The 26,854-nt window shown below is 50.9% G+C and overlaps 2 protein-coding genes across 4 annotated transcripts in view; one reads left to right on the top strand and one right to left on the bottom strand.

Moving 5' to 3' along the window:
• KLHL26 (kelch like family member 26) overlaps nt 1–1,094 on the bottom strand; it is a 92,495-nt gene extending 91,401 nt beyond the window's left edge. Inside the window, exon 1 of the mRNA XM_083179398.1 lies at nt 600–1,094. Coding sequence (XP_083035524.1) covers nt 600–646 — 47 coding nt within the window. The 5' untranslated portion in view covers nt 647–1,094. The remainder of the gene's footprint in view (nt 1–599) is intronic.
• On the top strand, nt 1–25,636 carry PEX11G (peroxisomal biogenesis factor 11 gamma). Of its 3 annotated transcripts, none has more exons than XM_083179401.1 (6): nt 1–59; nt 1,193–1,576; nt 17,692–17,880; nt 18,817–18,995; nt 21,821–21,871; nt 23,399–25,636. In XM_083179401.1, the coding sequence occupies exons 2-6, from the start codon at nt 1,514–1,516 to the stop codon at nt 23,622–23,624; spliced, it is 708 nt and encodes a 235-aa protein (XP_083035527.1). In that variant the 5' UTR covers nt 1–59; nt 1,193–1,513; the 3' UTR covers nt 23,625–25,636. The 3 variants fall into 3 exon arrangements, with proteins under 3 accessions (XP_083035527.1, XP_083035526.1, XP_083035525.1); XM_083179400.1 differs by lacking the exon at nt 1–59 and adding an exon at nt 202–801; XM_083179399.1 differs by lacking the exon at nt 1–59 and adding an exon at nt 202–665.
• Nucleotides 25,637–26,854: the final 1,218 nt, after the last annotated feature.

Raw genomic sequence — 26,854 nt, forward strand, 5'->3', positions numbered from 1 at the left:
CAGCGCTGCGTGCGCTCCAGACGCTCCGGGGGAGCCGGGGGAGCTGCTGCTGCTGCCGGGTGAGTGCCCGGCGGGTTCGAGGGGGGGCTGCACATCGGTGGTGATCGGTGCTGTACTTGACAGCACCGATCACCACCGATCCCTGTGTTACCGAGCGGCTTAGCATTATGCTGGCGTACGGCCATAGTGCATATATAAATGCACTAGATAAAGATCATAAACACAGTAATTAGTGCATCGCTATACATGGATCACTGTAAAGTGACGCTGCATACTTTACCATAGGAACAATACATTACTCATGTGTAGCGCTGCGCTCTCCCCCCAGCACATAGCACGGAAGGTTTATACCAGCACTTTACACCCACACTGTGCACAGCGTGACTGTACAGAAGCTGCCTGTCCTACTGTATGTACGTAGTATAGTGTGTAAGTGTGCCGGAGCCCGCCGGCCGCTCCACACCCCTTTTCTGCGGCCTGCCGGATCCCCCGGACTCCCGTAGTGGCACCGCCACTAGCCAGCTCCATCCGGGGCCTGCCTTGCACTCCCCCTACTGCCTGTCATTGAACGGCCTCCCGCGTCCCCGGGGTTTCCTCACCTGCTCTGCGAGAGCGAGACGTACTCCCCTCCGCCGGACTCCGCCATGTTCCCGGGGCACCCTCAGGTAATGATACTACGGCGCATTAAAGAGACAGCAGCAGCCCCGACACCGCCCAGCACACAGCGATCATGGTAACGCCACACCGGCGTCTTGCAGCCAGGGCAGGAGCATGCGGGTCGGAGCCTCCTGTGGGATTACAGTATGTATGAGTGTGACTGTGTACAAGTAGTACGGGATAGGGGCCAGTAACGCAGCAGCACATACACACAGCTGCTGCCCTCGGGTCTCTGGCAGCGGCATAGCGTGTAGCACAGTGGTTAGTACTACTGGGCATCATTCATCCTGTGTAACAGCGCACTTGGCTGGGGGGGAACAGCACAGAGACCCCGCGTATAATAACCGGGGATGCTGCCTGTACTGTAACTTCACGACCTAAGCAGCGGCGGGCTTTCAGCTAACATGGGCCAGCAGCACCGGCACCCTCAATTCGCCTTACTATAATCCAGCTTTATTTGATCGGAGATCATCAAATTCATTACACTGCAGCTCTGTTGTTTTTTTTTGTTTTGTTTTGTTTGCGTATTCCCTAGCTCCCAGCGTCAGCCAGCAGCAAGGAGGAGGACTACGCTCGCCTCACACAGTACACGGCAGGCCACACGTGACAGGAGAGGAGGCCCCGAGTGTCACACATACGGCCAATGAAACTGCACAGATGCCACTGGTGTAGGCGTGTCTTGCTGTCAGAGGGAGGCCTGGGACGCAGAAGTCTGAAGTCCACTCCATGAGCATCTCAGTGTGTGCTACTAATGTAGTTTTAGCTCTAAGCAACATTAGAATTTCAACTTCACCGTATATGTTGTGCATCATACTGTAGGTCCTCGTTTGAGTAATTGGTCCATTACACGTTCCCAATGGCAACTGCAATATCTGGACTGGTAAAGGTGTTGGAATCATACAGAGGCAGAGACAGGCTGGTGAGTGTGTAGCAATCTTGCTCGAGTTTCAAATCAGCAGAACTAATTTTGTGGTGAACCGTAAGGGGCATACACACATTGAGATCATCATCACCCTTGCCAGGCATTCAATCTACTGTGGCCTTTGTCTGCATGCTCCTATGATCTGAGGGTATGCGGTCATTAGGTCAGTGTCTAGGTCCAAAGTTTGATCACTATTGGTTGACAGTCAAAAGTTTGACACATGAAAAATGTTGATACAAGCAAAAGGTCAATATGAGTTTATCATGTTTTTATTTTTTTAAACCGACTTGTTCATACTTTGCCATCCTAGTGGGCATGGAGGGAGAATATAAAAGTGGGCCAAGCACAGCGTGCGAGCCATGCAAGGGGACATGGTACAGTTATGCAGTGTCCTTATCGACATGAAAACCGTGAAAAACTCACGTCATGTTGACCTTTTGGTCTGTCCACCTAATGCATGTTAAACTTTTTATGTGTTATATCTTTTGCCTGTCGATCAATAGTGGCTGACCTTCTGACTGTCCACCTAATGATCCACACCCAATATGAACCAGCGATAGCGATGCGGGCAGGGCTATTTTTGTGCAGGCTCTAGCAGGAACTGTGGCCCTTATTCTAGTTCACTCTTTCTGACAAAATATTTCTTAGATGGACAAAACCATGTGCACTGCAGGTGAGGCAGGTGTTACTTGTGCAGAGATAATTAGATTTGGGTGGGGTTTTACACCTGCCTCACCTGCAGTGCACATGGTTTTGTCCATCTAAGAAATATTTTGTCAGAAAGAGTGAACTAGAATAAGGGCCACAGTTCCTGCTAGAGCCTGCACAAAAATAGCCCTGGATGCGGGGTAACGAGCACTGCTATCGCAATGGGGCTATACACACACGGATAAATTTGTGCTTCGTTTCTAAGCAATCTAGACCAATCACTAAGAATAAAGCCAATAATTGCCCCCTGTGTATGCCCCATTACACAACCTGAGAACATTACCTGTGGGTCTATAATGTAAGACATATGCTAAATTATTCTGTCAGGAGGATCTTCAAACAGTACTCTGTGGCATTTCCTTCCCATGTTATCTTAGTTTCTCAAAAAGCAAATCCCCTCTTTCAGTGATGTGGTAGTCAGGGTTGGTGGTGCTCCATAGAGTCAGATCAGGTACAGAGAGTTATGGAAAATAAAAATAAGACTTTATGGACTCGGCGGGGCTACACAGACTTGTGGGGGCGGAGCTACATGGACCCAATGGGGGGGTGGAGCTACACAGAACTACTGGCCTGATTCCAATCCACACAGCAAGAGGGAGATAACTGAAGTGACTGCCCAGACTGGAGATTTAAGTGTTTGTTGAGGTGTGTACACACAGAGAAATATGATTGCTGGCAATATATTACCAGCAATCATATTGCTCAGTGTCTCCTTTTCATCAGCAATGAAAAGGAGACAATGCTTAAGGGGGACACAGCCAGCAGCCAGTCATTCATGGAAAAGAGCAAAACACTTACCAGTGGCTGCTGTCTGTGCTGTGAGGGCAGGGCCGGCGCCACCACTAGGCAGGTCTAGGCATTTGCCGAGGGTGGCAGTTCGCCCCTGCAAAGGGGGTATCTGCTGTGCCGTCTGGGGAGCGGGCAACAGGTACCCCTGCCCCCACCCCCCCCGGCACTGCAGGGTGAGGGAGCATGTCAGTGTGATAGATGGTATGTCTCGGGGAGAGTGTCAGTGTAATAGAGCGCAGGCCGGAAGTTGAAAGAGAATGTCAGAGTGCAGGCCGCAGGATGAGGGAGCACTTCAGTGTAATAGAGCGCAGGGTAAGTGAGCGTGTCCTTGTGATAGAGTGTATGCCTCGGGGAGAGGGAGCGTGTCAGTGTGATAGAGCTTATGCCTCGGGGAGAGGGAGTGTGTCAGTGTGATAGCGCTTACGCCTCGGGAAGAGGGAGCGTGTCAGTGTGATAGAGCGTACGCCTCGGGGAGAGGGAGCATGTCAGTGGGATAGAGCGTATGCCTCAGGGAGAGGGAGTGTGTCAGTGTGATAGAGAGTACGCCTCGTGGAGATGGAGCGTGTCAGTGTGATAGAGCTTACGCCTCGGGGAGAGGGAGCGTGTCAGTGCGATAGAGCTTACGCCTTTGGGAGAGGGAGCGTGTCAGTGTGATAGAGCTTACTCCTTGGGGAGAGGGAGCGTGTCAGTGTGATAGAGCTTACGCCTCGGGGAGATGAAGCGTGTCAGTGCGATAGAGCTTACGCCTCGGGGAGAGGGAGTGTGTCAGTGTGATAGAGCGTATGCCTTTGGGAGAGGGAGCGTGTCCGTGCGATAGAGCTTACGCCTCGGGGAGAGGGAGCATGTCAGTGGGATAGAGCGTATGCCTCAGGGAGAGGGAGCGTGTCAGTATGATAGAGATTATGCCTTGGGCAGAGGGAGAGTCTCAGTGTGATAGAGCGTACGCCTCGGGGAGAGGGAGCGTGTCAGTGCGATAGAGCTTACGCCTCGGGGAGAGGAAGCGCGTCAGTTCGATAGAGCTTACGCCTCGGGGAGAGGGAGCGTGTCAGTGGGATAGAGCTTACACCTCGGGGAGAGGGAGCGCGTCAGTGCGATAGTGCTTACGCCTCGGGGAGAGGGAGCGTGTCAGTGTGATAGAGCTTACGCCTCGGGGAGAGGGAGCGTGTCAGTGTGATAAAGCGTACGCCTTTGGGAGAGGGAGCGTGTCAGTGTGATAGAGCGTACGCCTCGGGGAGAGGGAGCGTGTCAGTGTGATAGAGCTTACGCCTCGGGGAGAGGGAGCGTGTCAGTGCGATAGAGCTTATGCCTTGGGGAGAGGGAGCGTGTCAGTGTGATAGAGCTTACGCCTTAGGGAGAGGGAGCGTGTCAGTGCGATAGAGCTTACCCTATAGGGAGGGGGAGCGTGTCAGTGTGATAGAGCTTATGCCTCGGGGAGAGGGAGCGTGTCAGTGTGATAGAGCATACGCCTTTGGGAGAGGGAGCGTGTCAGTGTGATAGAGCTTACTCCTCGGGGAGAGGGAGCGTGTCAGTGTGATAGAGCTTATGCCTCGGGGAGAGGGAGCGTGTCAGTGTGATAGAGCTTATGCCTCGGGGAGAGGGAGCGTGTCAGTGTGATAGAGCTTACCCTATAGGGAGGGGGAGCGTGTCAGTGTGATAGAGCTTACGCCTCGTGGAGAGGGAGCGTGTCAGTGTGATAGAGCGTACGCCTTTGGGAGAGGGAGCGTGTCAGTGTGATAGAGCTTACTCCTCGGGGAGAGGGAGTGTGTCAGTGTGATAGAGCGTACGCCTCGGGGAGGGGGAGCGTGTCAGTGTGATAGAGCTTATGCCTCGGGAGAGGGAGCGTGTCAGTGTGATAGAGCATACGCCTTTGGGAGAGGGAGCGTGTCAGTGTGATAGAGCTTACCCCTTGGGGAGAGGGAGTGTGTCAGTGCGATAGAGCTTACGCCTTGGGGAGAGGAAGAGTGTCAGTGTGATAGAGCTTACGCCTCGGGGAGAGGGAGCGTGTCAGTGTAATAGAGCTTTCGCCTCAGGGAGAGGGAGTGTGTTAGTGCGATAGAGCTTATGCTATGGGGAGGGGGAGCGTGTCAGTGTGTTAGAGCTTATGCCTCGGGGAGAGGGAGCGTGTCAGTATGATAGAGCTTATGCCTTGGGCAGAGGGAGAGTCTCAGTGTGATAGAGCGTATGCCTTGGGGAGAGGGAGTGTGTCAGTGTGATAGAGAGTACGCCTCGTGGAGATGGAGCGTGTCAGTGTGATAGAGCTTACGCCTCGGGGAGAGGGAGCGTGTCAGTGCGATAGAGCTTACGCCTTTGGGAGAGGGAGCGTGTCAGTGTGATAGAGCTTACTCCTTGGGGAGAGGGAGTGTGTCAGTGCGATAGAGCTTACGCCTCGGGGAGATGAAGCGTGTCAGTGCGATAGAGCTTACGCCTCGGGGAGAGGGAGTGTGTCAGTGTGATAGAGCGTATGCCTTTGGGAGAGGGAGCGTGTCCGTGCGATAGAGCTTACGCCTCGGGGAGAGGGAGCATGTCAGTGGGATAGAGCGTATGCCTCAGGGAGAGGGAGCGTGTCAGTATGATAGAGATTATGCCTTGGGCAGAGGGAGAGTCTCAGTGTGATAGAGCGTACGCCTCGGGGAGAGGGAGCGTGTCAGTGCGAAAGAGCTTACGCCTCGGGGAGAGGAAGCGCGTCAGTTCGATAGAGCTTACGCCTCGGGGAGAGGGAGCGTGTCAGTGCGATAGTGCTTACGCCTCGGGCAGAGGGAGCGTGTCAGTGTGATAGAGCTTACGCCTCGGGGAGAGGGAGCGTGTCAGTGTGATAGAGAGTACGCCTCGTGGAGATGGAGCGTGTCAGTGTGATAGAGCTTACGCCTTAGGGAGAGGGAGCGTGTCAGTGCGATAGAGCTTACCCTATAGGGAGGGGGAGCGTGTCAGTGTGATAGAGCTTATGCCTCGGGGAGAGGGAGCGTGTCAGTGTGATAGAGCATACGCCTTTGGGAGAGGGAGCGTGTCAGTGTGATAGAGCTTACTCCTCGGGGAGAGGGAGCATGTCAGTGTGATAGAGCTTACTCCTCGGGGAGGGGGAGCGTGTCAGTGTGATAGAGCTTACCCTATAGGGAGGGGGAGCGTGTCAGTGTGATAGAGCTTACGCCTCGTGCAGAGGGAGCGTGTCAGTGTGATAGAGCGTACGCCTTTGGGAGAGGGAGCGTGTCAGTGTGATAGAGCTTACCCTATAGGGAGGGGGAGCGTGTCAGTGTGATAGAGCTTACGCCTCGTGCAGAGGGAGCGTGTCAGTGTGATAGAGCGTACGCCTTTGGGAGGGGGAGCGTGTCAGTGTGATAGAGCTTATGCCTCGGGGAGAGGGAGCGTGTCAGTGTGATAGAGCATACGCCTCGGGGAGGGGGAGCGTGTCAGTGTGATAGAGCTTATGCCTCGGGGAGAGGGAGCGTGTCAGTGTGATAGAGCGTACGCCTCGGGGAGGGGGAGCGTGCCAGTGTGATAGAGCTTATGCCTCGGGAGAGGGAGCGTGTCAGTGTGATAGAGCTTACGCCTCGGGGAGAGGGAGCGTGTCAGTGTGATAGAGCATACGCCTTTGGGAGAGGGAGCGTGTCAGTGTGATAGAGCTTACCCCTTGGGGAGAGGGAGTGTGTCAGTGCGATAGAGCGTACACCTCAGGGAGAGGGAGCGTGTCAGTGCGATAGAGCTTACGCCTTGGGGAGAGGAAGAGTGTCAGTGTGATAGAGCTTACGCCTCGGGGAGAGGGAGCGCGTCAGTGCGATAGAGCTTACGCCACGGGGAGAGGGAGCGTGTCAGTGTGATAGAGCTTACGCCTCGGGGAGAGGGAGCGTGTCAGTGTAATAGAGCTTTCGCCTCAGGGAGAGGGAGTGCGTTAGTGCGATAGAGCTTATGCTATGGGGAGGGGGAGCGTGTCAGTGTGTTAGAGCTTATGCCTCGGGGAGAGGGAGCGTGTCAGTGTGATAGAACTTACGCCTCGGGGAGAGGGAGCGTGTCAGTGTGATAGAGCTTACCCCTTGGGGAGAGGGAGCGTGTCAGTGTGATATAGCTTATGCCTCGGGGAGAGGGAGCGTGTCAGTGTGATAGAGCTTACGCCTCGGGGAGAGGGAGCGTGTCAGTGCAATAGAGCTTTCGCCTCAGGGAGAGGGAGTGTGTTAGTGCGATAGAGCTTATGCCTTGGGGAGAGGGAGCGTGTCAGTGTGATAGAGCTTACGCCTTAGGGAGAGGGAGCGTGTCAGTGCGATAGAGCTTACCCTATAGGGAGAGGGAGCGTGTCAGTGTGATAGAGCTTATGCCTCGGGGAGAGGGAGCGTGTCAGTGTGATAGAGCATACGCCTTTGGGAGAGGGAGCGTGTCAGTGTGATAGAGCTTACTCCTCGGGGAGAGGGAGCATGTCAGTGTGATAGAGCGTACGCCTCGGGGAGGGGGAGCGTGTCAGTGTGATAGAGCTTATGCCTTGGGGAGAGGGAGCGTGTCAGTGTGATAGAGCTTACCCTATAGGGAGGGGGAGCGTGTCAGTGTGATAGAGCTTACGCCTCGTGGAGAGGGAGCGTGTCAGTGTGATAGAGCTTACTCCTCGGGGAGAGGGAGCGTGTCAGTGTGATAGAGCGTACGCCTCGGGGAGGGGGAGCGTGTCAGTGTGATAGAGCTTATGCCTCGGGGAGAGGGAGCGTGTCAGTGTGATAGAGCTTATGCCTCGGGGAGAGGGAGCGTGTCAGTGTGATAGAGCTTACCCTATAGGGAGGGGGAGCGTGTCAGTGTGATAGAGCTTACGCCTCGTGGAGAGGGAGCGTGTCAGTGTGATAGAGCGTACGCCTTTGGGAGAGGGAGCGTGTCAGTGTGATAGAGCTTACTCCTCGGGGAGAGGGAGTGTGTCAGTGTGATAGAGCGTACGCCTCGGGGAGGGGGAGCGTGTCAGTGTGATAGAGCTTATGCCTCGGGGAGAGGGAGCGTGTCAGTGTGATAGAGCTTACGCCTCGGGGAGAGGGAGCGTGTCAGTGTGATAGAGCGTACGCCTTTGGGAGAGGGAGCGTGTCAGTGTGATAGAGCTTACCCCTTGGGGAGAGGGAGTGTGTCAGTGCGATAGAGCGTACGCCTCAGGGAGAGGGAGCGTGTCAGTGCGATAGAGCTTACGCCTTGGGGAGAGGAAGCGTGTCAGTGTGATAGAGCTTACGCCTCGGGGAGAGGGAGCGTGTCAGTGCGATAGAGCTTACGCCTTGGGGAGAGGAAGAGTGTCAGTGTGATAGAGCTTACGCCTCGGGGAGAGGGAGCGTGTCAGTGTAATAGAGCTTTCGCCTCAGGGAGAGGGAGTGTGTTAGTGCGATAGAGCTTATGCTATGGGGAGGGGGAGCGTGTCAGTGTGTTAGAGCTTATGCCTCGGGGAGAGGGAGCGTGTCAGTATGATAGAGCTTATGCCTTGGGCAGAGGGAGAGTCTCAGTGTGATAGAGCGTATGCCTTGGGGAGAGGGGGTGTGTCAGTGTGATAGAGAGTACGCCTCGTGGAGATGGAGCGTGTCAGTGTGATAGAGCTTACGCCTCAGGGAGAGGGAGCGTGTCAGTGCGATAGAGCTTACGCCTTTGGGAGAGGGAGCGTGTCAGTGTGATAGAGCTTACTCCTTGGGGAGAGGGAGTGTGTCAGTGCGATAGAGCTTACGCCTCGGGGAGATGAAGCGTGTCAGTGCGATAGAGCTTACGCCTCGGGGAGAGGGAGTGTGTCAGTGTGATAGAGCGTATGCCTTTGGGAGAGGGAGCGTGTCCGTGCGATAGAGCTTACGCCTCGGGGAGAGGGAGCATGTCAGTGGGATAGAGCGTATGCCTCAGGGAGAGGGAGCGTGTCAGTATGATAGAGATTATGCCTTGGGCAGAGGGAGAGTCTCAGTGTGATAGAGCGTACGCCTCGGGGAGAGGGAGCGTGTCAGTGCGATAGAGCTTACGCCTCGGGGAGAGGAAGCGCGTCAGTTCGATAGAGCTTACGCCTCGGGGAGAGGGAGCGTGTCAGTGCGATAGTGCTTACGCCTCGGGGAGAGGGAGCGTGTCAGTGTGATAGAGCTTACGCCTCGGGGAGAGGGAGCGTGTCAGTGTGATAAAGCGTACGCCTTTGGGAGAGGGAGCGTGTCAGTGTGATAGAGCGTACGCCTCGGGGAGAGGGAGCGTGTCAGTGTGATAGAGCTTACGCCTCGGGGAGAGGGAGCGTGTCAGTGCGATAGAGCTTTTGCCTTGGGGAGAGGGAGCGTGTCAGTGTGATAGAGCTTACGCCTTAGGGAGAGGGAGCGTGTCAGTGCGATAGAGCTTTCCCTATAGGGAGGGGGAGCGTGTCAGTGTGATAGAGCTTATGCCTCGGGGAGAGGGAGCGTGTCAGTGTGATAGAGCATACGCCTTTGGGAGAGGGAGCGTGTCAGTGTGATAGAGCTTACTCCTCGGGGAGAGGGAGCATGTCAGTGTGATAGAGCTTACTCCTCGGGGAGGGGGAGCGTGTCAGTGTGATAGAGCTTACCCTATAGGGAGGGGGAGCGTGTCAGTGTGATAGAGCTTACGCCTCGTGGAGAGGGAGCGTGTCAGTGTGATAGAGCGTACGCCTTTGGGAGAGGGAGCGTGTCAGTGTGATAGAGCTTACTCCTCGGGGAGAGGGAGTGTGTCAGTGTGATAGAGCGTACGCCTCGGGGAGGGGGAGCGTGTCAGTGTGATAGAGCTTATGCCTCGGGAGAGGGAGCGTGTCAGTGTGATAGAGCTTACGCCTCGGGGAGAGGGAGCGTGTCAGTGTGATAGAGCATACGCCTTTGGGAGAGGGAGCGTGTCAGTGTGATAGAGCTTACGCCTCGGGGAGAGGGAGCGTGTCAGTGTGATAGAGCATACGCCTTTGGGAGAGGGAGCGTGTCAGTGTGATAGAGCTTACCCCTTGGGGAGAGGGAGTGTGTCAGTGCGATAGAGCGTACGCCTCAGGGAGAGGGAGCGTGTCAGTGTGATAGAGCTTACGCCTCGGGGAGAGGGAGCGTGTCAGTGCGATAGAGCTTACGCCTTGGGGAGAGGAAGAGTGTCAGTGTGATAGAGCTTACGCCTCGGGGAGAGGGAGCGTGTCAGTGTAATAGAGCTTTCGCCTCAGGGAGAGGGAGTGTGTTAGTGCGATAGAGCTTATGCTATGGGGAGGGGGAGCGTGTCAGTGTGTTAGAGCTTATGCCTCGGGGAGAGGGAGCGTGTCAGTGTGATAGAGCGTATGCCTTGGGGAGAGGGAGTGTGTCAGTGTGATAGAGAGTACGCCTCGTGGAGATGGAGCGTGTCAGTGTGATAGAGCTTACGCCTCGGGGAGAGGGAGCGTGTCAGTGCGATAGAGCTTACGCCTTTGGGAGAGGGAGCGTGTCAGTGTGATAGAGCTTACTCCTTGGGGAGAGGGAGTGTGTCAGTGCGATAGAGCTTACGCCTCGGGGAGATGAAGCGTGTCAGTGCGATAGAGCTTACGCCTCGGGGAGAGGGAGTGTGTCAGTGTGATAGAGCGTATGCCTTTGGGAGAGGGAGCGTGTCCGTGCGATAGAGCTTACGCCTCGGGGAGAGGGAGCATGTCAGTGGGATAGAGCTTATGCCTCAGGGAGAGGGAGCGTGTCAGTATGATAGAGATTATGCCTTGGGCAGAGGGAGAGTCTCAGTGTGATAGAGCGTACGCCTCGGGGAGAGGGAGCGTGTCAGTGCGATAGAGCTTACGCCTCGGGGAGAGGAAGCGCGTCAGTTCGATAGAGCTTACGCCTCGGGGAGAGGGAGCGTGTCAGTGCGATAGTGCTTACGCCTCGGGGAGAGGGAGCGTGTCAGTGTGATAGAGCTTACGCCTCGGGGAGAGGGAGCGTGTCAGTGTGATAAAGCGTACGCCTTTGGGAGAGGGAGCGTGTCAGTGTGATAGAGCGTATGCCTCGGGGAGAGGGAGCGTGTCAGTGTGATAGAGCTTACGCCTCGGGGAGAGGGAGCGTGTCAGTGCGATAGAGCTTATGCCTTGGGGAGAGGGAGCGTGTCAGTGTGATAGAGCTTACACCTTAGGGAGAGGGAGCGTGTCAGTGCGATAGAGCTTACCCTATAGGGAGGGGGAGCGTGTCAGTGTGATAGAGCTTATGCCTCGGGGAGAGGGAGCGTGTCAGTGTGATAGAGCATACGCCTTTGGGAGAGGGAGCGTGTCAGTGTGATAGAGCTTACTCCTCGGGGAGAGGGAGCATGTCAGTGTGATAGAGCTTACTCCTCGGGGAGGGGGAGCGTGTCAGTGTGATAGAGCTTACCCTATAGGGAGGGGGAGCGTGTCAGTGTGATAGAGCTTACGCCTCGTGCAGAGGGAGCGTGTCAGTGTGATAGAGCGTACGCCTTTGGGAGAGGGAGCGTGTCAGTGTGATAGAGCTTACTCCTCGGGGAGAGGGAGCATGTCAGTGTGATAGAGCTTACTCCTCGGGGAGGGGGAGCGTGTCAGTGTGATAGAGCTTACCCTATAGGGAGGGGGAGCGTGTCAGTGTGATAGAGCTTACGCCTCGTGCAGAGGGAGCGTGTCAGTGTGATAGAGCGTACGCCTTTGGGAGGGGGAGCGTGTCAGTGTGATAGAGCTTATGCCTCGGGGAGAGGGAGCGTGTCAGTGTGATAGAGCATACGCCTCGGGGAGGGGGAGCGTGTCAGTGTGATAGAGCTTATGCCTCGGGGAGAGGGAGCGTGTCAGTGTGATAGAGCGTACGCCTCGGGGAGGGGGAGCGTGCCAGTGTGATAGAGCTTATGCCTCGGGAGAGGGAGCGTGTCAGTGTGATAGAGCTTACGCCTCGGGGAGAGGGAGCGTGTCAGTGTGATAGAGCATACGCCTTTGGGAGAGGGAGCGTGTCAGTGTGATAGAGCTTACCCCTTGGGGAGAGGGAGTGTGTCAGTGCGATAGAGCGTATGCCTCAGGGAGAGGGAGCGTGTCAGTGCGATAGAGCTTACGCCTTGGGGAGAGGAAGAGTGTCAGTGTGATAGAGCTTACGCCTCGGGGAGAGGGAGCGCGTCAGTGCGATAGAGCTTACGCCACGGGGAGAGGGAGCGTGTCAGTGTGATAGAGCTTACGCCTCGGGGAGAGGGAGCGTGTCAGTGTAATAGAGCTTTCGCCTCAGGGAGAGGGAGTGTGTTAGTGCGATAGAGCTTATGCTATGGGGAGGGGGAGCGTGTCAGTGTGTTAGAGCTTATGCCTCGGGGAGAGGGAGCGTGTCAGTGTGATAGAACTTACGCCTCGGGGAGAGGGAGCGTGTCAGTGTGATAGAGCTTACCCCTTGGGGAGAGGGAGCGTGTCAGTGTGATATAGCTTATGCCTCGGGGAGAGGGAGCGTGTCAGTGTGATAGAGCTTACGCCTCGGGGAGAGGGAGCGTGTCAGTGCAATAGAGCTTTCGCCTCAGGGAGAGGGAGTGTGTTAGTGCGATAGAGCTTATGCCTTGGGGAGAGGGAGCGTGTCAGTGTGATAGAGCTTACGCCTTAGGGAGAGGGAGCGTGTCAGTGCGATAGAGCTTACCCTATAGGGAGAGGGAGCGTGTCAGTGTGATAGAGCTTATGCCTCGGGGAGAGGGAGCGTGTCAGTGTGATAGAGCATACGCCTTTGGGAGAGGGAGCGTGTCAGTGTGATAGAGCTTACTCCTCGGGGAGAGGGAGCATGTCAGTGTGATAGAGCGTACGCCTCGGGGAGGGGGAGCGTGTCAGTGTGATAGAGCTTATGCCTTGGGGAGAGGGAGCGTGTCAGTGTGATAGAGCTTACCCTATAGGGAGGGGGAGCGTGTCAGTGTGATAGAGCTTACGCCTCGTGGAGAGGGAGCGTGTCAGTGTGATAGAGCTTACTCCTCGGGGAGAGGGAGCGTGTCAGTGTGATAGAGCGTACGCCTCGGGGAGGGGGAGCGTGTCAGTGTGATAGAGCTTATGCCTCGGGGAGAGGGAGCGTGTCAGTGTGATAGAGCTTATGCCTCGGGGAGAGGGAGCGTGTCAGTGTGATAGAGCTTACCCTATAGGGAGGGGGAGCGTGTCAGTGTGATAGAGCTTACGCCTCGTGGAGAGGGAGCGTGTCAGTGTGATAGAGCGTACGCCTTTGGGAGAGGGAGCGTGTCAGTGTGATAGAGCTTACTCCTCGGGGAGAGGGAGTGTGTCAGTGTGATAGAGCGTACGCCTCGGGGAGGGGGAGCGTGTCAGTGTGATAGAGCTTATGCCTCGGGGAGAGGGAGCGTGTCAGTGTGATAGAGCTTACGCCTCGGGGAGAGGGAGCGTGTCAGTGTGATAGAGCGTACGCCTTTGGGAGAGGGAGCGTGTCAGTGTGATAGAGCTTACCCCTTGGGGAGAGGGAGTGTGTCAGTGCGATAGAGCGTACGCCTCAGGGAGAGGGAGCGTGTCAGTGCGATAGAGCTTACGCCTTGGGGAGAGGAAGCGTGTCAGTGTGATAGAGCTTACGCCTCGGGGAGAGGGAGCGCGTCAGTGCGATAGAGCTTACGCCACGGGGAGAGGGAGCGTGTCAGTGTAATAGAGCTTACGCCTCGGGGAGAGGGAGCATGTCAGTGTAATAGAGCTTTCGCCTCAGGGAGAGGGAGTGTGTTAGTGCGATAGAGCTTATGCTATGGGGAGGGGGAGCGTGTCAGTGTGTTAGAGCTTATGCCTCGGGGAGAGGGAGCGTGTCAGTGTGATAGAACTTACGCCTCGGGGAGAGGGAGCGTGTCAGTGTGATAGAACTTATACCTCGGGGAGAGGGAGGGTGTCAGTGTGATAGAGCTTATGCCTTGGGGAGAGGGAGCGTGTCAGTGTGATAGAACTTACACCTCGGGGAGAGGGAGGGTGTCAGTGTGATAGAGCTTATGCCTTGGGGAGAGGGAGCGTGTCAGTGTAATAGAGCGCAGACCGCAGGGTGAAGGAGAACATCAGTGTGATAGAGCGCAGACAACAGGGGGAGAGAGTGTGTGATAGAATACAGGACGTGGCCGAGGGAGTATATCTGTGTAATAGAGTACAGAATGCAGGGTGAGTTGTGTGACAGTGGTGTAACTAGAAATGTAGCTCCCCCCTGCCAATATAAATCATGGCGCCCCCCCTCCCCTCCCAAACACACTGACAGAGCAGGTACAGAATGAACAGTACCTGCACTGCTTTATTCAGTCAGTGAGGCCCGGGAGGAGAGTATCCTGAATTCAGCAACAGGGTCTCTCCAGCGACTGGCAGCTGCTCTCTACAGCACACAGTGAGGAAGGGAGAGCAGTGGCCAGGGTGGAAGGGCAGCGCGCTGGGTGGAAGGGGGAGCTCTCTTGCTGTCTGTGTGAGGATGCTCGGTGACCCGCCCAATGGGCCACTGAGCGTCCTAATATAGACAGCCAGATATGGAGAAGACCGCAGGTGAGGGTGTGTGATATAGCGCAGGGGGAGGGAAAGTCGTATAGTGCAGTGGGACGGAGTGTGTGTGATAGAGAACAGGCTTTAAAGGGAGGGAGTGTGATCTAGCGCAGGGGGATGTGGTGTGATATACAGTAGCGCAGGGGGAGGGGGTGTGATCTAGCGCAGGGGGAGGGAGTGTGATCTAGCGCAGGGGGAGGGAGTGTGATCTAGCGCAGGGGGAGGGGGTGTGATCTAGCTCAGGGGGAGGGGGTGTGATCTAGCTCAGGGGGAGGGGGTGTGATCTAGCGCAGGGGGAGGGGGTGTGATCTAGCGCAGGGGGAGGGGGTGTGATCTAGCGCAGGGGGAGGTGGTGTGATCTAGCGCAGGGGGAGGTGGTGTGATATACAGTAGCACAGGGGAGAGTGTGGGGCCAATATATTTTAATCATTCCAGTAGGGACCAATGTGTTTTTTTATGATTGGGTTAAGGTTTTTATCTCCCCCCGTTGGGGCCAATGTTTTTGTTTGTAATTACATTTCGGTTGTCACTGTGTTTTATTTATTCCTATTGAGGACAATATGTCTGTTTATTTTTCCTGTACCGCAATTTGTTTTGTTTTATTTTTTTTCCTGTGGGGGGACAATGTGTGTGACATGGGGCGTACCATGGAAGGGTTTAGTAGCGGCATTATCATAGTCACATACGCAAATGCAGCAAAATACACAAGGACGGCTGTGACTGTGTTCAACTAAGGCAGGGATAGGGGACCTTTGGCCCTCCAGCTGTTGTTGAACTACACATCCCAGCATGCCCTGCAACAGTTGTAGCATGGCCACATGTAGTTCCGCAACAGCTGGAGAGCCAAAGGTTCCCCATCCCTGAACTAAGGCCACATGAGGAGGGATCCCGCCCCTCTTGACAAACCCCACCCCTAAATAGAAACCGGCTCCATGAGTGCTGCTCCCAAAAATTTACCGGGCTGGTTTTTCATCCCAATCCGCCCCTGACGGAGTTTGGGAGCCTCTGGCTTAATCAAATGGGAGTTACTAGTGGGAATCTAGTATGTGTTGTGGATAATGTAAAAAGTAGAAAATGAGTAGCCCATGAGCTGCTGTAGAGTAACTATGTGGATATTGCATTAACCGATCAGGTCTAGAGCTTGGCAAATCTCATTTCTTTGCATACCCCCATAGATTCCTATGGGTCTGTGGCTGCTGCTGGAGGGACTCCAGCAGATATTGGAGGTCTAGTAATGCTAGGTCAACCCCAAAACATTGAAATGCACAAGGTCGACACTGGAAAAAGTTAGGGAGGGGTAGTGACCATGGGCCACACAAAAGCGCTGGTATAATTAGGACAATTAGTTCAATTAAATGGGTATCAGGCATTCAATGGTAATTAACTTTAGGTATAGCTGCAGCCCCTTATCAAAGGTATTGTGAACCTTTGTAGAACTGAACAACCTGGGGAGTGATAGAAAACTACCACAAGGTGGCGCTGCTCTACCACAAAGCACAATTTAAAACATATTTTCTGTGATATCACTTGTTTTAATAAAAAAGCATATTATACATGTCATATACACTCAAATAGACATACAAGACAAACAACACAGAACATATAATGCATACAATTTGTATTGTGCAGAGCGATATATTTCAAATGAGGCTTAAGCTATATTTTGAGGCATATTCTGAGGCATTTATAGATGTGGCAATAGTTACCAGTCCCGTTTCAAAGATATTTATCCTGCAAGATCCTTTTTGGTGGATCATGGAGATCTCAGTCCACTTTTTCCTATATCCGAGCAGTCTTGTGTTGGTATTATAGAGACCAGCTCCAGGTAGCAAGTGTCCAGAGAGTTAAAACTCCTTTGAGGATGTAAGTCAGGATAGCTCACCAATGTCAGCGGTGAAGTAGCGCTGTTGAATGCAGCGTAACGGGATCCTGGCACCGGGCTGTATCGGGCTTCCAAGACGCGTTTCTCCGCCTTAGAATAAAAATAAATTCCTCCGTACACACAGGCTAGGTACTGTTGTGAATTACACAGAGGAGATGTTCAGTGTTTTATCCTAGATATACAAATCAATCCCACACAATAGATGTAATGCTCTGCAGTACAGAGGAGATGTTCAGTGTTTTACCTAGATCTACAAATCAATCCCACACAATAGATGTAATGCTCTGCAGTACAGAGGAGATGTTCAGTGTTTTACCTAGATCTACAAATCAATCCCACACAATAGATGTAATGCTCTGCAGTACAGAGGAGATGTTCAGTGTTTTACCTAGATCTACAAATCAATCCCACACAATAGATGTAATGCTCTGCAGTACAGAGGAGATGTTCAGTGTTTTACCTGTTGGAGACAAGAGATGATTAGTCAGATGAATCAAAATGAATCTGGTATAACGCTGTAGTTATGAATCAGTTTTCCCACTTTAATAACGGCCCATTTCAATCTAGGCCCACAGATAAACTCTGGCCCAAGATTTTCACCTTTTTTGGTGTCGATACCTGAACATGTGGATCCCCAATTAGTGTACTACTTTGCTCGTCATGCTTTGGGCAAGTTGCCTCGCTTTGCTACAGCTGCACTTAACCACTTCCAGGCAAAGTCCACATGGATGGCAAAGTATGAAAGAGTTAAAAACATTTTTTTTAAACATCCCAGTAAACTCACGTCAACCTTTTCACATGTCGACCACAGCCACATCAACCCTTTGACAATATTGCCCTATTGGCTGTCAACCTAGACATCGTCTCTCAGCCATCCAGATACCAGTACATTGGGGATACTTCATTTAGCCATTTTGCATAACTGCTCATTTTTATAAGCCACTAGATGAATCAGTAATGTTCTATTACTCTGACATTGTCTATGTATCATACAGTATATGGGGATAGTTAGCCTTTTACAGAAATGGCTGTCTATCTCTCATTCTTTAGCCTGCATTCTATTCCTGTGGATGAGCAGTTGCATTGTTCTGCTGCGTTCATCTCTGAGAATAACCATACGGCAACATTGCGGAGTTTCCTGTGTTGGTGATCGCTAAGTGCCAGTATTATAGCCAAAGCACTGGCGCCTCATAGCAATCGCTACTATCTTAAAATACCACCTCTGTTGTAAAATGTTATAACCGTTATTCCGGCATTCTCCAGTTCTTTGAGTTTATGACTCTAGAAGTGTACATAGCTCTGAATTTAATATATGTGCTTTTCAATAAGGAAAGATTATAGATGGTACCTTATTTTGGTATTTGCTTATATTTATTCTTGTTATAGATGCGGACGCTGGGCTACAGCTGCCAGCTGCTAGGCGGAATCATTACAGTGAAGCATGGTGAAAAGCAGCAATGGGGAAAGAACCTTAATATCGTGGCCTCACAACTAAGCAACTGCCGGACAGTACTGAGACTGTTTGATGACTTGTCCATGCTCGCGTACTCTCTTCAGTATGGTCTGGGAAAGCAGGTCTGTTCATCAGCTTACACTATCAAGGACCAGATGAAACACCTCAAAGCATAGCCAATGTTTACACAGAACTAGGCTACATACACATAAGTGTTTCGATCTGTCTGTGCAGCTGATTCAGACCTGATTACTGGGCTGTGATTGTTCTAAGCCCAGCGATCAGGTAAACGCCACCCCACCAGAGTTGTGTGTGTGTGTGTTCACCCCACCCTTTTGCATTGCTGCTAATGCATTTGCAGCCATGCACACAGGGAAAAACCCGTTCCCAATTACTCACCATCGAATGGATATCCTCTTATTTGCAGCCGCCGAGTAAGTCTAGGTTACGCGGTGCTGCGATGGCGTGGGGAGATGGAGACCACCGCTGACATCAGCAGCCCTCCCAATGGCCCACAAACAGCCACCAGCTGTCAATCACCTTCACTGGCTTTGTTCCCTGGGGGACCCTGCATGTGTGCACTGCATACCATGCGCATGACCGATCATTTAATAATCGTTAGGGCTGTGAATTTGCAGCCCAGCGATGCGGTGTGACTCACGCCCATTATTCTCTAAATAACCATGAAGAGCAAAAAAACAAGGAATGCTGTTTCCATGATTTCTGCATTTATTCTCCATAGCGGGCAATATCCTAATTATTTTCCATGTCACCATTGGGTCATTCAGTGTGTAATTCCCTGTATTAAATAATATTTACAGTTCAACCTTCCTAAATAATATTCCTTACAGTGTAAGCATTCCCTATGTATCAGTTTCTTGGTCTCTGAAACCGTTACATAATTCCATCATATTATAGTGTTAAAAATGTTAGTATTGTCCATGTTATTGGAGAATGATCTATTACTGCAAAATCAATATTTTTTTTTTTCTTTAAAAAATAGAAATAGAGATCAGAATAGTGTAATCTTTTTTACGTTATCTTATCAAACTCCTCAGGAGGAAGATTATCTTACGAGGTTGATATCTGTCATAGGCAACATATTTGACCAGCTCTACTATCCATGTGAGCATGTAGCCTGGGCTGCAGATGCTGGCATTATACACACCAAGTCAGATAATTGGTGGACAGCCAGCACGACCCTGTGGGGTCTTTCGCTTATTATGGGAATTGTCAAGTAAGTACCATAACCTCTAAGAGTATTAATGTCAATAATACATATGTATGTGTGTGTGTGTGTGTGTGTGTATGTGTATATATATATATATATATATATATATATCTACATCTCATATATTTGGCTACATCTGTCACTCAATGTGTGAGTGTGTCTATAACGCTGGGTGGAATCAATAGCCTATCAGAGCCTCTGACTCCGCCCACACACACTCACATAGTGCCAGAGAACCAGCCCACAGTGCCAGACACCCTCTGCCTCCCCATGCTGCCAGGCAAAGACACTGCTACTCCACAGCCACCAAGTGAGCGGCAGGTCTGCAACCCCCCCCCCCCCCTCTGCCAGCACCGCAAACCCCCCCCCTCCCGTGATTCACGGGGCCCCCAACCCCCCCTCCCCCAATTGGCGGGCCCCCGCGCCACACGCCCCTCCCGCGATTTGTGGCACCCGCGATTCACGGCACACACACACACCCCCGCGACCCCTTTTCCCGTGATTAGCGATCTCCCGTGATTCGCGGCACCTGTGACCCCGTCCCGCGATTCACGGCACACACACACCCGATTCGCGATCCCCTCCCATGATTCGTGGGCACCCCCTCCCGCAATTCGAGGCACCCCCCGTGACCCCCCTCCCACGATTCACGGCATGCCCCCCCTCCCACGATTCGTGGACCCCCCACGCCCCCTCCCATGATTCACGGCACCCCCCGCATCACCCTCCCGTGATTCGCGCCCCCCCTCCTGCGATTCACACCACACAACCCCCCCCAAGCCCCCCTCCCGCGATTCGTGGACCCCTGCCCCCTCCCGCGGTTCGCGGACCCCTGTGTCCCGTCCCCCCTTCCCACGATTCATGGCACCCCCCTCCCGCGATTCACGGCACCCTCGCGCCCCATCCCGCGATTCACGGACCCCCCGCAACCCCCCCTCCCGCAATACACTGACCCCCACAACCCCCTCCCGCAATTTGCGGACCCCACCTTTTCGCAAATCAATGCCAAACATCGATGGCGTCTGCACCAATGCCCATCCCTACTCTGGTTCACCTTCCACATGTCCTCATTTGCTGTGTCTACTAACACGTGGATTGCCCCCCCTTGCGGGCTTGCTGCGCTTGCCACGCATCGGGCCTAGTGCCTCGCTACGCTCGGCACACTCATTTATTCTCCCTCTAAGTGTCGGGATTTCGGTGTTCAGGATTCGGGCGTCGGGATTTTGAACGCCTGGATTTCAACTGCATCCCCCCCCCACACGCTGCCTCTTTGTTGACAATGGGCTTGATTTTCACACCTGATTACGGGAATCTGTTCATTCCTGGCCTTCCTCTCTCCCTTGCTACTGGCTCCTTGTGCAATTACAGTCAGAAATCAATTCTCTCTTGCATATAAATCGTTGTAACCTCAATTTTACTCCTTACATCTGAATATGAACATTGCAAGAAAAAAAAAATCACATGCATGGGCACCTTGCAAGTATTTTTAAGTTAATGTAACAATGCATCCAGTTTGCCATGTATAAATAGAAGTTACACCCAAGATGCAGCCCATGACAATCTACAATGGAAGAAGCTATTGAATTTGCGCTCTTTCAATTTCTTGTAGAGATGCAAATAGTCACCTAAATATAGGTCATTATGTAATGCGCTGCACTTACCAGCAATGTATCAAATTTACAGTATGGCCCTCCCCTTCCCCGTACACATGCGAATGATCGTTTAGCATACCTTGCGTGCAGGGGCAAAATCATTCGATGGTTGCCGACCATCGAATGATTTTGCAAGTGCTCGCAGACCTAAGACACCTATCTGGTGTCCTAGATCTGCGGCCTCCCTGTACAGGATGTGGGCGGGCAGCTGACATCAGCTAACAGACCCAATAAATAAGATTTTATTACACTATATCTGGTTCTATTTTGCTCCTATATGGTTTCCCGACATATGGATGATTATATGGAGGAAGGAAGGATACCGATGTAATCCAGTATTTGGTGAAATCTATTATCATTCGGAGAAGAGGAGACGCCAATCCCTCACAAGGGACGTATGGTACCTCTTCCTCTACTCTGAAGTGTGGTGCAGGGTCATACACCATTCTATATGCTCATGTGATAAGGATACACTTTGGTGAATATACATCAAACTTTCCTAAGGCGGAGAAGAGGAACGCTCCTTGTAAGATAGGGACGTTTCTTTTCATCCATATATATATTCTGAAGCTCGCAGGAGGGCCTTTTTGGAATGCAACATATGTGTCTAGTACACATTACCCTTTGAAAGCTGACATCAGCTGCCCACTCTCCGCACCTGCGCCATGGACGCCCATGAAACTCTGGGCATTCCCATGGGCACAACCCCTCACCCGACACCCACACTGTTAGGTGTGAACAGGCCGGCGAATAAGCAATTTGCCTGCTCGCACAAAGTGGCTGCACATGCGCATAATGGTTTATGCGCAGTTGCTAAACATTGCTCCCCTGTATGTGAGTTGACAGCCACAAGATCTTGTGTAAAAAGTCATCCCCCCTTTGTGGCATAAAAACGCGGGGAACACCTACATATTTTTGTAACCAAGAGCCCGCTGCTGGTCTTTGAAATACGGGGGACTCCTATTTATTGTGTCTCCCGTATTTCTGAAACCAGGACCGGCTCTAAGATGGTTATGCTAAAAAATTGCAACCTATTACATTTTGCCCTATGTGTCAATTGGTCTGGTCCAATATTGTTACTAAAGACTCATTGAATGGAGTCTGTGCTGTCAAAGTCTTTATATTGGAGTATTACAGTAATGAAAAATGTACATCTTTACTATATACTTTCACCAACAGATCTTTAAGAAATTTACTTAGGTTAAGAAGAAGCAAAGGAAAACATTTAGGGTAAGTTTTTTTGGTTTTGTTTTATTATGTAAGTGTAACTGTATTACTAATGGTGTGTACACACGGGCTGATATGGCTTCCGATGTTGCCGATCTAGTGAACATCGGAAGCCATATTGCATGCTTTTTTAGGGCTTGTGAGCTCCCGTGTCAGCGCAAATTGGCAGTGAAATAGAGAGGGCAGCCAAGACTATATAGTGCAGATCTGCACTATATAGACCAAATTGTCCCTCTGCATGCATGCCGTGAGATTCGTGTCCCGATACGATCTGATCGCATCGGGACTCACATCTCACGGCATATCCTGCTGTGTGTACACACCATAAAGCAAATATGTAAAAAAAAAAAAGTTTTTATTTTCAGTCACAAAATCATTTTGTGCTTTTATGATAAACTAGGCTGCATAAAATACCACCATTTTATAAAACTGCTATATTTTAAACAGGGCAGTGTATTTTGCATGCATAAAACACTACATAAAACACTACATATAACATATTTAACCACAGTACTAAACAAAAGTAGCCTAGCGCCATTTCGGCAAAGGTGGCAAAAAGTTTATCTTGTAGGACGGGGCTCCCGGCCACACCTATAATTGTATGTTTTAGGACAGGATGTTTCAAGCCCTGGACAAAGATAAAGGGTCCGATTCATACCTGTTCATGTAGGTTCCTGATATTTTTGCTCCGTGGATTGTCGCCAATGTGCATGTGCAGGGCCCGGCTACGAGCGCCTTCAGCTAATTTTCTCTTTGCCAAGACACTTCCAGCCTGAGTGACAGACAGGGGGAGTTCGTTGGGGTCCGCCCAGCATTTCATGGGCGTGCCCACAAAAATAGTGGGCATGCTCATAGATATGCTGGGCAGACCCCAGCAAGCGCAGGCGTGCCCCTGCCTGCTTGGGGCGGGCCAATGATGTCACATGACGTCAGCAACCGTCCCCAATTCACAGAAGGCTGTGCAGCCTGGCTTACTTTTATCTGCAAACAGGGAAAATCATTCCATGGTGAGTAACCGTGGAATGATGTTTCCTCTGTGCGTACACATCTGCTCGCATCATAGTGCAGGAATCGGGCAACAGGGGGGCGTGTATTTGGCGGGGTGGCTTTTACCTGCTCGCTAGGCAGCGAATATACACAGCCTAGCAAGCAGGTCTGAATTACTCCCAAAGTGCAGAGGTTGCAAAGCAACAATAAGCTTTTAATCGAAATGTCAAAGACTGTGTTAGATAAATGACAGGAGCTGATTGGTTGATATGGACCACATCTCTCTTTTAAAGCTTGACAATATCCCTGTCTTTCATACTTTCTTGTAGTTTTCTATGTTAAGCCTTTGATTTTTATTTATTATTATTTTATTTTTTACTATCGGCTGCGCATTGCTCCCCACCCCTCCCCACCTTGTTCTCCACCACATTCACCCTGTTATTTATTGTCTACAGCATACACCCCTATTAGTGAGGATAGTAAGGATGGATACTTTAGAAAATGATTTATAAGTTGTACATCTGTTTTATTTATTTTATGTAGGAGTGACCCGCCCAAGAGCCGTGGGGAAATTAAATTCCTAATGAAATCAGAACTTTTGTGCATCATCAGCTGCTCTTCTGATCTAGTAAATGCCATTCACTGGATGCCTCCTGGTTTTATGTGGGGCGGATGTTCACCCCCATGGTTGGTTGGTCTAATGGGAACTATCTCTTCATTTATTGGAATCTACCAGACTGCTGTTGGAGGAAGCTCAGCTGGAGTGTAAAGCTGGAAGCCGCAGGAGAGACAGAAGTAGCAGACACCACTATAAAGCATTTTTTATCTCTATACCTCAATAAATGAGGTGTGCTAACACTGGGCTGCTGTTTATGGTAAAGCCAGCATTAGTATCGCACCTCTTGCCTCTCGTGTTATTAGCATTCTTTTTAGACAAAGGTTAATGTACAGTAAGCAATATTAAATGCGGTCTCAATCAATATTATTTTATTTTTTACAAATTATGATTTTATTTTATATAGTCAAGCTCTGCTTTTACTGTTAGTTATTCTTCTACTTGGGAATACAGTGCCATGAAGTGATACTGTAGATTACAAATAAGCACCTGCCTGTAATTATTTTTCATTTAGTGTAGATTTACTAAAATGTGATATTATCACTTAATCTAGAATGTGTACTTCGTAATTGTGTTATTAAACGAGCAGCGCAGACCACTCTATTGCACAGAAGCATGAATGTATAGGATACAGTAAATACAGGCTGAGTGATGAGAATTCGTTGATTTGGGATATAGTTTATGCAACATAAATGATCACAACCTTTCTGTTTTATTATTCATATGCCTCTGTCCATTTGGGAACGATAAAGAGAGACCACATTCATCATGGATCTGTATTACAACAAATCCTTTACGCTATTATAGTATAGAACAGTGGTAGCCAACCCTAGCCCTCGAGAGCTACCAACAGTTCACATTTTCCAGACAACCTAGCTGCTGCACAGCTGCACTCATTAATCACTGACACATTTTAAAAGATAAACCGATGGAGCTAATTAGCTCACTTGTGATTCTGGCCCTTATTCTGGTTGGAACGGCCGGAGCCGCATATGCGGCTCCGACCGTGCAGGCGAATCCCCGCCTTCCATACGGATCGCCACGGCCGTCCGTACGCGGACATGTGGCAGTCCGCATGAAAATGGCGGGGGATACGCCTCCACCATCTTGGAGCAGCCCCCTGCATTCGATGGTCACCGACCATCGAAGGCAGGGCCGCACGCTCCACCAGCTCCCGCACCCATAGACCTCACGGACACTTGTCCGTGTGAAAGCATGTATGGGGGCGGGCAGCTGACATCCGGCGATGTCAGATGCCCGCCCCCAACACATGCGTCACAGCCTCATTACCATGCGTACGCCCCGCGTTTGCATGGGAACGCCCATGAAACGCGGGGCGTATGCATAGGGAAATGAGGCTAAGTAGCCCCTCACGCCCCTATCCACCCCCTTTGCGGCGTTAATAAAAATTGTGCGGCGATTTCGCCTGCACATGCGCAGAGTGCCCTCTGCACATGCGCAGAGCGAAAACATCGGCGGAACGGCCGCATGCGGCCGTTACCGCTTAGAACAGAATAAGGGCCTCTGTGAGGAGACCTGCAAAACATGCACTGTTGGTAGCTCTCGAGGACTAGGGTTGGCTACCCCAGGTATAGAACATGGCTGCAGTCTGCACACTAGTAATGCTGCCTTAACATTAATACATTTTATTATAGTTTTATTTACTTTTGCTTTATACTTCTTGGAGTTTGAGCTGGAAGTAACTAAATATGATGTTGTATAACACATGCTACTATTTGGAATTTTATTAACGATATTAAAGTACTGGCTGGACCACTAGAGGTTGCCTTTCCTAAATAATGTGCATGTTTGTAGCCAGTAGGGCAGTGATGGCTAACCTTGACACACCAGCTGTTGTTGAACTACACATCCCAGCATGCCCTGATACAGATTTGCTATTAGGCCATGCCAAAACTGATGCACGGCATGCTGGGATGTGTAGTTCAAAAACAGCTGGAGTGTCAAGGTTAGCCATCACTGCAGTAGTGTAATGCTATCTGTAGATGGCATTGCATTCTGGAGCTTGATTTAAGCTGATAACTTTGAAGCCCCCATTGAAACCTATGGGGATGTGTCTGTTGTCTGAAATGGAGGACCTGCAGCAGATATCTCCTTTGGGGAATCTTAATCAAAATTGTATTTAATAAATGGGCTCCTAATTATTATACTGTCCCAATATTCGATTTTCTTTAATATTCCACCTACTTCATATTGCCTTGGAACCATCTCTTATTTATTTATTTATTTATTTATTTATATCTGTACCCATTTTAATTATATGTTTGAATATTATTTTCTGCTCAGATTTATTTACTATAGATGAGTTGCATTTGAGCCCCACAGATTTGCTGAGAATCTTAAGCTATGTACACACACATGGATTTGCTTTTGATTCGATGTTAGATTGGATTTTCTATTCGCTCTGGCATTAGATCTTTCCATTCGATTTGGCATTAGATCTGTACTTTTGGATTAGATATCGAATTCGATATACATTCATGGTACATTGTACACATTCGATTTACTAGATAGAATTCGATATTTCCTTGGCTGCACAGTAGATTTTTTTTGTTCGATTTTGTGAAAACGGGAGCGTGCATCGAATGGAATGTAGATTGAAAGTGACACAAAAACCATTTGATTTGTTTAGGATTCGAACTTGCTTCTATAAGAAAAATCAGGAAAAATCGATGCATGTGTACAGGGATATACTCTTAAGTAGTAGAGAGAAGTCAATTGTTTTCCTTATTGATTTGCGGGTCTGTTAGGTTCTTTCTTTTTTACGGTTACGGTCTTTCCCCTTGTTTGCTTCCTTCTCTCAATTATTATGCATATTTTGGTCAACCTCTCTATTATAGCGCTATTATGGGCAGTATTCAATGAGAATACTGACGACGTGCAGCGAATCCTGTTTAGGATTCGCTGCACATTCGCCACTGCCCGCCGCGTTCTGGAGCCTCGCTGGCTCCAGTATTCAACGAGTCAGTGGCTCGCTGCCCCTGACCAGCGTATTTGAGCTCCTGCGGCGGACGCCGTAGGGAGCCTGAGGACGGTGGCAGGCAGGGAGATGGAAGTCTCTCTGCCTGCCCAAGAACGTTTGTGGGGGGAGGGGGGCTCCCCGGGTGCCAGGCAGCACAGGCTGCCCCCCCGGGGTGCCAGCAGGGGACCGGGTATATTCACTACACCCGATCATGCATATGTAATGATCGGGTGCAGTGAATATATGAATATCTAATGAGCGGCTCGGCTCCGGCCCCCTGCTGGCTGGTCTGTGTAAAAAAATATATATATATATATTTTTAAATTAAATATATATTCATGTGCTTACAGCACATAAATAAAAATAGCATGCCGCTCCTCAGAATAAAATTCCTGATTTTTTT

Source organism: Crinia signifera, chromosome 1, assembly GCF_055691185.1.
Source record: "Crinia signifera chromosome 1, ASM5569118v1, whole genome shotgun sequence".
Lineage (NCBI taxonomy): Eukaryota > Metazoa > Chordata > Amphibia > Anura > Myobatrachidae > Crinia > Crinia signifera.

What these genes read in the sequence shown, in the direction of transcription:
- PEX11G (XM_083179401.1), top strand. Translation starts at nt 1,514, where the DNA reads ATGGCAACTGCAATATCTGGACTGGTAAAGGTGTTGGAATCATACAGA. An exon ending in ACAGAGGCAGAGACAGGCTG is followed by an intron (nt 1,577 to 17,691) that starts GTGAGTGTGTAG and finishes TTCTTGTTATAG; the next exon opens with ATGCGGACGCTGGGCTACAG. An exon ending in AGTATGGTCTGGGAAAGCAG is followed by an intron (nt 17,881 to 18,816) that starts GTCTGTTCATCA and finishes CAAACTCCTCAG; the next exon opens with GAGGAAGATTATCTTACGAG.